At 39.1% G+C, this 13,550-nt stretch overlaps 2 protein-coding genes across 2 annotated transcripts in view; one reads left to right on the forward strand and one right to left on the reverse strand.

Moving 5' to 3' along the window:
* LOC110018355 (protease 2) overlaps positions 1 to 13,550 on the forward strand; it is a 176,673-nt gene that overhangs the window by 77,343 nt on the left and 85,780 nt on the right. Inside the window, exons 3-5 of the mRNA XM_020715643.1 lie at positions 12,056 to 12,278; positions 12,368 to 12,509; positions 12,791 to 12,991. Coding sequence (XP_020571302.1) covers positions 12,056 to 12,278; positions 12,368 to 12,509; positions 12,791 to 12,991 — 566 coding nt within the window. The remainder of the gene's footprint in view (positions 1 to 12,055; positions 12,279 to 12,367; positions 12,510 to 12,790; positions 12,992 to 13,550) is intronic.
* The window catches only part of LOC110018360, a gene marked incomplete in the record, with an annotated part of 146,098 nt that overhangs the window by 854 nt on the left and 131,694 nt on the right, over positions 1 to 13,550 (reverse strand).

Consider the following 13,550-nt stretch of genomic DNA (forward strand, 5'->3'; position numbering starts at 1 on the left):
CAAAAGGGAATAGTTCAAACTTGAAACATTTATTACAAAATCCGAAGGAAGAAGAACTAGGGGATGCCATAGATCCAGAAGAGATCCTCGGTAGTTTCCCAGTTTACCCTATGGTTTGGTTTCAGTTTCGAGGAAAAATATTTAAGTGTTTTATCCTGCCAATTTTATTTAATTAGGGCTTACATTCGTGTGAAACGATCACACAAATAGCCTGGAAGATGTGGGGATTTAGGTCGTAACGAACGACAACCTCAGAATCCTAAAACAAGTTAGGATTTAGATCGTACATCGGAGCCATACGAATACCTAATGAAAAAGTTAAGGATTTATGTTGCGCTAGGCGAACAACCTCGAAATCCTACGGATTGTTATTTTAATTTTGAGAACAACCTCGAAATCCTACGGATTGTTATTTTAATGTCTAGGAAATGAATGGTTTAGCTGTGGAAGACATGTTCTGCTGTTGAAGATGGTCGTTCTGCCCACCGCGCTGGTTCCAAACTCGTTGTCGTGACGAGTTTAAGTTTTCTAGAGTGTCCAGTTATGATGTCAAATTAAACGATCCTTTGGTAATAGTCCTCTGAACATCCTATATGGAAAGAAGACATGCTTAAGACTATACAATATAAAATGTGCAGTACAGGACAAGTGAAGTCTGGAAGAAACGTCATCCAGGAAACCCGAAGAAGAGTGTAACAATGACACATGAACAAAAACTTAAAAAAATCAACGAGAAAAGACTCAACTAAAAATCCTCAAAATTTCGGAAAAATCTCAAAGAAAAGAAAAGAAGCACGAGTGCTATGTCCAAAGCTTCGACAAAACAAAAAGTTCAGGCAAAGGGGGACCGCAAGCACTCGTGTAGGGCTAGACTCAGATGTATATATATATATGTACTCGAGGGTCCACGAAGGCTACTCGGCCACCCAAATGCATAGAACGTCTAGAAGTGTGTCTTGAACCTCACATAGAGTGCTACTTCCCAGCCTAAACAGATATTCGTCAGGTGAACAATCAATTTTAAAACGTATTTTTAAAATTTATGTTTTTGACATGCACATTGGTCTCAAAAGAGAGATTATCAAATTTTATTTTATAGCGAAAAAATATATTTTTATTCTTTTTGAAATAAGTTTTAACAATTTTTATTGTCCACAAGTCGATTACGCTGTCGGGCATGAGACTGCCAACCACTTAGGGAAGTTCGAGCCAACTCTCGCTAGACTTATGTCGGTGAAGGATACCATTATCATATTATTCATCAAATACCTGGATCTTGATGTTATAGGATAAGACATCTTTCCGCTATATCTTCGGTGTGCCTTTATCATCACCGCCGTACGCCCCAAAACGACTACTTGCGACATTGCTTGATGGTTTCAAGTATAGCAAAAGGCTATACGTGGACCCTTATGCATCGGACATAAACGTAAAAAAAAAATGAACCAAGAAGCAAGGAAAGAAAAAAACAAAAATTGGGTGAGAGAGAGGAGACACTGATTCATCTAAAACACCGAAAAGGAGAATGGATCAGTTCTCAAAACTCTTATCAAAAAGACCTGAAAAAGTAGGGCCCAAGGTCTTTCCTAACAAAATAAAAGACTACTTTGCGCTGATTTTTCAAACCCCAAAGACGTAGGATTGATCAAATCAACCAAATGCTCTCCCAAATAAGACTTGCAAATCCTCCCAAACCCCAAGTTGATATCAAAATCTTCCAACTTCCCAAATTAATCCATGATCTCACACCTCAAACAAACACAAAATTTTTTTAATGCACTGAGGTGTAAGATCTACGGCTTAAGTGAGGTAAAGCCAAGAAAATTCACGGGTAAAAGCCAATATCAGCACCCTCTAGCTCCAGTCCCGAATAAACTCCCATAGGTGACTCACAGCCAAGGCAAAGAGGAGGCCCACGGCTAAGGCAACCCAAGGTCAAAAGAGGCTCTCGACCAAGGCAAACCCGAGGCCAAAATGAGAGGAGGCTCACGGCTAAGGCAACCCAAGGCCAAAAGGGGCTCACGACCAAAGCAAACCCGAGGCCAAAAGGAGAGGAGGCTCACAGCTAAGGCAACCGAAATCGATTATATGAAGATATTTGATATACATAGGAGAGTGAATGGACAAACCCTCACAAAGCCTCCAAACCGACTCCAATTTCACCAAGTAGGACATAAGGAAATTGTTCAACCCATTCTTCAATCACCTCACTTTATAGATAGGGCAAAGACATACATTTAAACTTGACTCATCAATCAACACCCAAGCTACTTCGTGTAGGAGGAACCAAACAAAAAAAACGAGCCATTCAAGGCCAAAACGAGGTTAAATAAGCAAAACCGAGCCCAGCCACCAAACCAGCTCTCGAGTAAGAGCCAAAGTAAGTAAATCCGAGTTCCAAGGAAAGCTAAAATCGACCATTCAAAGCCAAAACAGAGTCCAAGCATAGATTAAAACCCAAGCCTTAACAGAAATTAAAATCCCAGCTATCTTAAGGTAAAACCGAGCCAACCAAAGTTTTTCATCAAATTCCAGACTAGTCAAAAACCAAACCGAGCCAAGCAAGACCAAAACCCGAACCCAGCAAGGGTTGAAAACCAAGCTGCAATTGAGACCTCCAACACTAAGCCTTAATAAAAATTAGAGCAATATTCTCATGCTTTTAAGTCATCTCAAAATAGAACTACCACATGCTTTGAGTGAAAGTGGATGAAAGCTTCGAAATACATATATTAACATGCTCATGAGAAGGGCCAATTATTTCAAAACCATTCTCTTAATTACTTCCAATATAAGTATGCCTTGGGAGATAGGAAAACATGCCATGACTTCAACACTTTAGATAAGCAAAGTAAAAGAAAGGACTAATAGCATGCCACCTCTATCTTCTAGCATATATGCCTAGAATATATGTGTATTTTCTCATCTTTCACATGCTTTAAGTGATAAACATTTCAAATACAACAAGCATAGTGGCAACTAGAGTGCTAAACCATACCCTGAAATCATCATCAGAGGCTCGGCAAGGTTAAAACCAAGAGCCAGTAAAGCACAGAGAAAGGGAGGGAGAAGGAAATACACACCCTCAAGCTTTTAAATATCATTCCCACATAACAAATGTATAAAGAATAAGTTAGAACATGTTCAGGAATGAGGCAAATAGTAATCTTCCTATTCTAGCATGCTAGCAGGGCTCGACAGAGAACATGGACGAGCACAAATAAAGCGCAAGGGCTCGGTAAAGAGCAGGGCCGAGCACAGACAACGCACAGGGGGAGAGGGAAGAAGGTACCTCTTTGAAGCAAAAAGAAAGTAACACAGAAAATTTAAAAGCACTCCACAACTTCACTTCCTCTCCCAACAGTAGGACAGCAGGAGGAAACCGATTCAAGCACCAGAAGATCAAAGAAGTGAGTGAGAAAGAAAAATAGTAGAGTTTTTTTTTTTCCCCTTAGAAAGATTTTCGGCCTCTTAGAAGCTTCACAGAGGAGCTCTCATATACATTAAGGGCAGAGAAGACGAATGATTAAGAAGATACGGCAGAGGGATCGAGAGATGCAGAGAATTAGATCCTCGCAGAGGATACGATCCGCGACAGAGAAGATCAAACCCATATCGCAGAAGATAGGATACGAGGGATGGACGTCTGCAAGATTTGTTTCGCTTGCGAGAGACGAACGCGGGAACGAAACACCCCCAACGACATGAAGGAGCGGGCCGGACGACCGAACGAGCCATCCTAGGGTTAAGGCAGGCACACGGGTTCGAAGGAATGAGGCGGGGAGGGAGATGGATTTAGGTTAAAGTTTTTTTAAAATAAGTTAATAATAATAATAATAAAATTTTATTTATTATTATAATTAACACTTAAATAGGTATTTTCCCCAAGACGCGCCGTCGCAATGAAACAAACGTCCACCCTAAGCAAAATCGACGTTCCGGATGCATCAGCGTAGTCCGTTTCGTCATCCGGAGTCGTCCGGGCAACCTCATCGTCGATCGGGCTAAAAACGCGTCGCGGTCCGAATCCTATGAAAATTTCGGCTTGAATTCTATTAAACAGGACGACGAAGAGCGCAGCGGTACCAAATCAACGAGTAGAGTCAATCCTAAGACCGTCAGTCCTATAGGAATGCTCCATGAGTTCCTTCGGAGTACCCTTACCTGCTAAGAAATTGCGGTCAAGACTACTACATGGAACGTCAAGTCGAGTGAAGAAAAGTCCATGATTGCTAAGGAGGAGGGCTCCTTCACTATTTTTTTAGGAGTAGTCGACAGTAGGATCGACAGTAAGGTCCTACGACTAGATCCTAGGCTACTAAGGAGGGGAAAACTACATCTCGACCGAAAGCGAGGTCAACAATAATGTTAAGGAAAATAATGTCAATCTTTCCTATTCAAAGAATAGTTGATATCAAACTATCCTAGAATTTTGTTAAGTTTGATTCCTTAATCTATGCCTTGAGTGGCCGGAAAGATCGTCCTGCAAAATAAAGTTAGCACACCCTATAGCATGTAAAGAAAATTTAGGATAACGTTTGTGATGACGTACACTTTTTCTTCAGTAGCTCTACAAAACAAAGTTAGCAGGAAAAATATTTTTGTTTTATTTATTTTGTTTGTTGATTTTTAAATTTTAGACGACCCAGACAAGTTGTCTATGGCTCCGTGGTCCCGTGGTCAACCTACTATGACAGGAAGATTCTTGTCAGCAACAACAAATTGTGTTGTCGAAGTGATCTTCGTAAACTGGGATAGACTGGGTTAAATTTGCATTTGGTGATCTTTCTTCATTAAGATTTCATATAAGTTTTAATGTCTTTTTCGGATTTTAGTGGTTGAAAATTTTAGTTTTTTACGATTTATTAGCAAATTAATTTTTTGTCATTTTTGTTTGTGATGACCTGATCAAGATCCTATGATTCCGTCATCCCGGGTCATTAAGGTTTGTGATTTGATTAGTGACTAGTGAATAAAACATATTTTGTTAGCAACCATGTGTTACCTCCTCCTTAGTATCTTCTCAAATCAGGTTACATTTTAAAGTTCAAGTTTAAGTTTTAATGACTTTTAAAGTAAATTTTGTATCATTTAAGTTGGCTTGGTGCTTTAGCCCAAATTGTCTCTGGCTGAAGCTATGTGCTTTTATTCACGTATGAGAACTCAAAACCTCACCTAACCTGCATTTACCTTAGTTCATGTTTAGACTAGTTCATACTGAGTTGAACTAATTTAGAATGAGATTCCAAATAATCCGAGTTAACATAAATTAGCTTGATTGTCCCTCGAATTATCTTTAAACTTATTTAAATCGATCGCAGTTTAATAGGATTAACCCAGATTTAGCTTCATTAAAATCAAATTAGTTTTACTTGCATTTATTTGACTTAAAATAAGCCAAATAAATTTAAGTTGGTTAACTTATAGATTGACCTGATTAAGCTGATCTAATTCAAGTTAAACCTCTGGGTTATATCAAGTTTAAGTTAATTAGACTTGTATGAAGTTTGAATTAATTTAGACTTGATGTTAATCCTTGATTTGAGACAGTTCAAATTTAAAGTAGAATCTCAAGTCGAGTTAATTTGACTTGGGTCAGGCTAACCCAAAGATTAAGATTCCGTAAGCTAAGTTGGGTTGCGTTAGTGATTTAATTTAACCCAAATTAGGTCAGGTTGACCTGTTGTTTCAGTTGAGTTGAGTTAACCCGAGTTAGATTGAGTAGGCCAGAGTTACGTTAGGTAGGCCCGATGATTCAGTTGATTTGCGTTAACCCTAGTTAGGTCGTGTCGACACTATGATTTAGTTGATAAATTCAGGTAAGTTGAATTTAGAGTTTCACTTAAGTTCAATTTAGGTTGAACTTAAATTGACTTAGGCCCCTTAAGGCTTAGGTTGACGTAGGTTTGCTTTGGGCTGAACCTAAGATTTAGATTAACTTAGGTTCAGTATGGGTTGAACCTAAGTTTTAGGCTGACTTAGGTTCAATGTGAGTTGATTCTAAGTTTTAGGTTGATTTAGGTTCACTTTGGGTTGAACCTAAGATTTAGGTTAACTTAGGTTCAGTGTGAGTTGAACCTAAGATTTATGTTGACTTAGGTTCAATTTAGATTGAACCTAAGGTTTGGGTTGGCTTAGGTTCAATGTAGGCTGATCCTAAGTTTTAAGTTGACTTAGGTTCAGTATGGGTTGAACCTAAATTTAGGTTGACTAAACCTAATATGCGTTAGGCTTAAGGTTTTATGTTTAACTAAGTCTAGTGTGGTTAAGACTTAGTTAAATAATTAAGTTTATTTGAGTTTATTAAGTAGGTTTAATTGAGGTTAAATCTAATTAGCATAATGTTTAACTAAGTGTAATGTGGCTAAGACCTAGTTAATTTAGGTTAAACCTATTTAAATAGGGTTTAACTAAATCTAATGTGATTAAAACTTAGTTAATTAATTAGGTTTAATTTTGGTTAAACCTAATAGAGTTTAACTAAGTCTAATATGGTTAAGACTTAGTTAATTAATTAGGTTAGACCTAATTAGGATAGGGTTTGACTAAGTCTATTGTGATTAAGATTTATTTAATTAATTAGGTTTAATTTAGGTTAAAACTAATTAAATAGGGTTTAACGAAGTATAATATGGTTAAGATTTAGTTAATTAATTAGGTTTAATTTAGGTTAAACCTAATTAGGATGGGGTTTAAGTTCCAAATTCTTTTGGACTTAGATTCAACTTGGCTTGAATATAAGAGTTAAGGTTAAGTCCAATTTTGTTTGGACTTAGGCTTAGGTTCAATTTAGGTTGAACCTAAGTGTTATGGTTAAGTCCAATTTGATTAGACTTATGTTCGATTAAGGTTGAACCTAAGTGTTATGGTTAAGTCCAATTTGGTTTGGACTTAGACTTAGGTTCAATTTAGATTGAACCTAAGTGTTAAGGTTAAGATTGGGTTTAATATGGGTTAGACCGAAGGTTTAGGGTTAGGTTTCACTTTGGTTGAACCTAAGATTAAAGGTTTAGGTTGGGACTGATGTGGATTAGACCCAAGGTTTAGGGTTAAGTTTAAGTTAGGTTAGACTTAAGGATTAGGGTTAAGCCTAATTTGATTTAGGCTTAAGGTTTAATTTTAGTCTAAGATGAGTTAGACCTAAAAGTTAGGGTTAAGCCTAATTTGATTAAGGCTTGAGGATTAAGTTTATGTCTAAGATGAGTTAGATCTAAAGGATTAGGGTTAACTTAATTTGATTAAGGCTTAAGGGTTAAGTTTAGGTCTAAGATGGGTTAGACCTAAAGATTAGGATTAAGCCTAATTTGATTAAGGCTTAAAAGTTAAGTTTAGGTCTAAGATGGGTTAGAGCTAGAGATTAGGGTTAAGCCTAATTTGATTAAGGTTTAAGAGTTAAGTTTATGTCTAAGATAGGTTAGACCTAGTAATGATTGTTGTGCTTAGTTGTGCAGGGCTGTAGGGGACTGAGCCAAGCTGTCAATTCAATAAGGGATGCCAGTTCAGTAGGAGGTTGAACTGAACTACCCTAATTATGGTTGGAGGACTACCAACTCCTCCTTTTCCTCCCTCCTAGTTATCTTAGTTTATTATAAATATGCTATTTGATTTTACTGTTCAATTTATGTGGTGATTTTTGTTTGGACTGCCTCTAACTTCCTTCTTTTCCTTCCTAGGGTTGTACCCGATAGTGGGAAGGTGCTTCGCTTGTGACTCATTCGAGGTGATGATTTTCTTTAAGAGTTCGAGGGATCCTCTTGCCGTAACTTGTTCCCGTAGGGACACTTATCTTCACCAACTTTCTCCCTCATCTTCCTACTATTGTCTATCTTTCTCACACCCCTCTGCTCTCTGACATCGACCTCTTAGCACTCATCCAATCGCCTTTTCCCTCTATCAGTCACTGGAATGTGGCAACACAGTTCTCGTCTCCTTCCTTCCAGCCATAATTCCAATACCAGATTTTTGCCTTGTTGTAATCCTCATGCCATCAATTCCAAGCCCTTCAGTCCTCCAACAATACCTCCAGCTTTCCTCTTAACCCGTAACTCCCTCCAGCACCCTATTTTCCCTTCACAGTTGCACCGCCCTACCCTGCTACCCGCACAACCCCTTTCACCCCCACACACTGTTGGGCCTAATGCCCATCCTCTTGCTGTTATCGCCTATCCAGATTAGCCTTTCAGTTGCTGTTGCAAGCCCCAGCAAGCCATCCCTCCTGTTGCCCTGGCCGGGGTACACCACGTTTGTCCTCACCCTAGGGTGTTGTTTGTCATTTATCTCCTATTGGAAAGAGTCTTCATTGTAATCATTTTGAATTTCAACGATAATATTTCATTTCTATTGTCGTTTGGGTTAACTTAGGTATCATTTGGTATCAGAGCTAACCTAATTCCAGTCATATCACAGGGTTTCTTAGCATCCGCCTTACCCTTACACCATAAATTTATTTTTCTATTCCCAATTCATAGATAAATTTTGACATAATCCTAATTTTTATTTGCTGATTTTCATAATAATCAACTCTTTGACACCGTTGGCTAGTGTCCTACACCCTCCTACACCTCCCAATCCTAAATCCTAGCCATGCCACCAATAACATACATGCTCGAGCCGCCCGAAAAGAGATATATTGGGAGATTCTTCGACTTCATCGAGGACTTGCAGACATTAAGGATGAAAAGTATCGGGAGATTATCTTCGATCAAGATCTGGAGAGTCGAAAAGGAGCAAGAGATGAGGTTCTGAATCCCTTCCATTGGAAGGAATTTTGTGATGCAGAAGTCAGGCCACGATGCTTTGGAATCCAGTATCAGATGACGTCGAGAGAAGAGCCAACATAAGGAGGATACAAACACTTAGAAATAAAGGTGAATCTACTAGAGTTCGATGGAGGTATGAATCTCAAAGATTTCATCGAATGACTACAGTCAGTTGAGAGAATCTTTGAGTACAGATATATGCCAGAAGATAAAAAGTAAAACTAGCAGCTATGAAATTGAGATAGAATACCTCTTTGTGGTGGGACAACTTACAAAGATAGAGAAAGAGAGGGCAATGCCAAGATTATCAAGTGGGAAGAGATGAGTAAAATGGCACAGAGAATACTTACCTCCTTATTACAAACATGATATACTTTCGAGACTCCACCTACAACAGTGAGATGTATCAGTGAAGGAGTTCACGACGTAGTTTAACCTATTGCAGATGAAGTCTGATTTGTTCGAGCCAGGAAAACACCATAACTTGTTATCTGGGGGTCTGAAGCCTGCTATTAGCAATGTGGTGCATCTGCAGCGTTATTGGTCATTTGGAGATGTCCATAAATTATCATTGAAAGCGGAAAGACAACAAAAATGGAGCAGACAATCACCACCAGTCAGGTAGCCACCCACAATTGGAGACACTAGCAGGAGCATGCCTCAAGAGGTTGAGAAAACTAGTTCGGATAAGGATAAAGCCAACCCTAGTGAGAAGAAGCCTAGGAAGAGTAGCACAGCTACTACAGTCCCCGCCAGGAAATGCTATAGATGCCACAGATTTGAGCACATCGCCTCTAGTTGCCCGACAAGCCGAGTTGTCTTTTGATCGAGTTCGACACTTTGGAGGTTAGCGGCGAGGAGCCCGCTGAGGAATAAAGTGAGTTGTATCATCTTCCACAGGATGAAGGAGAGTCGCTCGTGGATCGACGAGTCCTACGGACTAAGGATATGAGGGATTCACATTGGCTTTGTCACAACATATTCTACACCTGTTGCATTGTGAATATAAAATATGCCTTCTCATCATCGATGGAGGGAGAAGTAAGAATGTGACATCTACACAAATGGTGGAGAAGTTGGGTCTCATGACTCAGAGACACTTCATGTTTTATTCTTTGAAATGGCTGAAAAAGGAGAATATCGTCAATATTGATAGGACGTGCCTCGTGGAGTTCTTGATTGGAGGCCTGCTATAAAATCATGTTTGGTGCGATGTGGTCCCCATGGATGCCTGCCACCTTTTGTTGGGGGAGATCATGACAATTTGACTACATGACTCAGCACGATAGATTCAAAAACACCTACTCTTTCACCAAGGATGGGAAACACATCACCATTCCCCCTTTCAAGAGAGCCCGCGATCACAGGTGCCCTTGCCAGCAGAGCAGCATCGGTGGGACCGGTTTTGGTGACGATGATAGTGATTGAGAAACAAGCTCCAGATACGAGATAGTCATAACAGAGAGAAATTCAGGATATCACTGGAAACATTACTACATGGCCAACACTGTTCGGTGAGGTTCAGGCTACCCTCACTTGAGATCAAGTTGAGCCGACCGTGGATTACTTTGGGAGTATTCAGCAACATAAGTGAGACACGCAGACTAAGTTCAGTAGTGTACCCTCAGGAGAGCGGATCGATATGGATTTATGCTATCAAGTGGAGGAAAATTCTCAGGTGTTTTGGGAGACAGTATAGTCGACAATGTTATATCGGTACTGCTAGGATTGAAGGCAATGAATAAAAACATGGCTGAACATGGCTGAACCCGGAAGACCAACACAGTGCTGCAGGGGGTGAACCGGGCTATCGGTTCAGTAAGGGGTGCTGGTTCGACAGGGAGCTGAACCGACCGACCCTAATTAGGGTTGGAGGACTACCGCCTTCTTCTTTCCCAACTCCTCTTAGTTATCTTATTTTATTATAAATATGTTGTTATTTGGTTTTATTGCTTAGTCTTTGGAGTGATTTTTGTTTGGAGAGCCACCTACTTTCCTCTTTTCTCTTCTAGGGTTGTTTTCGACTTCAAGAAGGTGCTCTGGCTCTAACTCGTTCGAGATGACGATCTTCTCCAAGGTTTTAAGGGGTGCTCCGACTGCAACTTGATCCCGTGGGGACACTAATCTTCCCCAACTTTCCTGCGCATCTCCTTGCCACCGTCTCTCTCTCCCAAACCCCTCTGCTCTCTGTAGTCCACTTCCCAACACTCCTGCAATCACCCGTTTGCCCTCTGCTAGCCGCTGGAATGTGGTGATTCGCTTCCCGTCTACTTCCTCCCAGCTGTAACTCGAATATCAGTTATCTACCTTGCCGTAACCCTTCTACCACCCGTTCCAAGCCCTCCAGTCCTCCAACAATACCATCCAACCTGTAATTCCCTCCCGCACACTATTTTCCCTTTACAGTTGCACCGCCCTATCTTGCTACCTGTACTCTCACCTCCACCTACACACCTAATGCCCAATCTTCTAATGTTGCCGCCTATCCATGTCCGCCTTCCGGTTGCTTCCGCAAGCTCCAGCCAGCTCTCCCTCTTGCTGATGCAGCCTATCCACATTAGACTTCTGGTTGCTGCCGCAAGCCCCAAGCAACCCTCCCTCCTGCTGCCCAGCAAGGGTACACCACATTCGTCCTCATACTTGGGTGCTGTTTGTGTTTGTTTGTCATTTAGTTTATGTTTTGAAGAGTCTTCTTTGTAATCGTTTTGAATTTCAACATTAATATTTCATTTCTATTGTGGGTTGGGTGAACTCCGGTATCAATAGCATTTTAATAATGCATCCAATTAATCATAGCTATTAAGTTATTCTATTTATTATTCCCATGACTAATTGATGTTTTCGGCTACTAGGATAAACAATAAACTAGCATAAGATTATTTGAACGATACCTTAGCAAAAATTTTTTCATTTTAAAGCCTTACTCCATATGCACTGAACAGAAATTCATCTAATCATGCAAAACCCTAATAAGTTTACTAGTTCTCAAAAATAACTTAATCCTACTTGAATTACTCTTACACTCTCAACTCTAAAGATCATGATAGCATTGTAACCCTAATAAGTTAACTATTATGTGACTTCTCTAGCTTTGCTGATGCAAACTAATGCTTGAGTTCCAGTCTCATGGTTTATACTTTAACTATAGTTTGAAGTCCAATAAGATACGTACATTTTACATGCCATAGTTCGTTTCTTTTAACCATGATGTAACTTTTGGAGTTTGGATGGATTTTTTAATCGGCCGTTTTGGTTATATTTTGATTGTTTTTTGCCCTTTTTTGTTTGACCAACAGGATATGTACACATAGGCACTTGTAGAATCTCTCCAGATCATAGATTCATTGCATATACTTTGGACACCTCTGGGAGTGAAATGTTCATGCTTCTTGTTAAAGACCTTCAAACTGGACAAATCGCTTCAGATCCAAAAAGAAAGGGGGTTGTTAGCTTGGCTTGGGCTGGTGACAGCAGTTCTTTGTTATATACAGTTTGTAACGAAAGTCAGCGGCCTTACAGGTTCACCTTCATTAATTCTTATTGTTTGATTCATCTGTGAGTTTTTGCCTCCAGTTTTCTTGTGCTAGTGACCAGCTTATCTTTGACAGAATCTTCTCGACAAACTTATGGTCAAGTATGGTAGATGATCTTATTTTTACCGAGAACGATTTAAGTTGTTGTGTAGACATTGCAAGCACAAAAGATGGGAAATATATCACAGTAAATTCTAACTCGAGGTCATCATCCGAGGAAGGTCATGTTTCAGTTTGTTGTATTAAATATGAGGAAGATTTACATACATACAACTCGATTTCCATATATTTACATATCTAACACCTAACTTCAATTTTTACCTACCTATGCATGAAGAGGTGTAATTTTCACTTTTTAGAAGTTAAAATTATGATATTTTTTATGTGATATGCAAAATTTGGGTCGTATAAATGTAAAAATTATGTAAATACATAGTTAACCTTAGCTTTTTACATTTCTAGACTGCTTTATCTATCGGAAGTTGAGCTTTTTAACAGGTATATGTGATCGATGCAATGAATTTAAAAGATGGAATTTGGCCTGTTCGAAATCGTGTTCCTGGTGTGCAGTACTTCCTGGAACACCACTATGGTTACTTTTATATTCTTACAAACGCTTGTTCAGAAGAAATGGCAGCCACAAATGGTTTTCATTTAGTTAGATGTCAAGCTGATAAGTTATTGCTGACGAATTGGCAGGTAGAAGTTCTTCGAACTAGTTGAAGTAGCTTGGAGTTTGTACTCTGCAATTTCACAAATTTGAAGTCACTTATGCATGAGATTATGCTTGCTACATGGTTAGTAATAAGTGTTTTATAGTTATAGTTAGGTTCATCAACAAACTGATAGGTATATACTAATTTAATACCCGAGAGATTCCTTTATGTTCTAATTTGACATGTAATTTTAGTTGTTGACAGTTACTTATGTTGCTTTTTCAGATTTGTCTAGACAACCTTAAACAGCTTTTTATAGATGTTTTCACGGATGTCAGGACTCTCTACACCATGTCGTATTATAATGTTGTTCTACTCCCAATTTTAGGTGTCTTCTGATGTTATTTAATCACTAAAAGATTCATTAAGTTTTTTTAAGGATATTCTTTATTTAAAATAAAAAAAAACCACTTTCTCCTCTAGTGCTTTTTTCCTGCTGTGGCTTCCTTTCGTGTTTCTATTTCTCTTAGTTCTCTGTTTTTTTTAGTTATCACAACTCCAAAGCATCTTGGGAGTGGGATATGATTGTTAATTATGTTTTT

The sequence above is a fragment of the Phalaenopsis equestris genome, unplaced genomic scaffold (assembly GCF_001263595.1).
Source record: "Phalaenopsis equestris unplaced genomic scaffold, ASM126359v1 Scaffold000016, whole genome shotgun sequence".
Classification (NCBI taxonomy): Eukaryota; Viridiplantae; Streptophyta; class Magnoliopsida; order Asparagales; family Orchidaceae; genus Phalaenopsis; species Phalaenopsis equestris.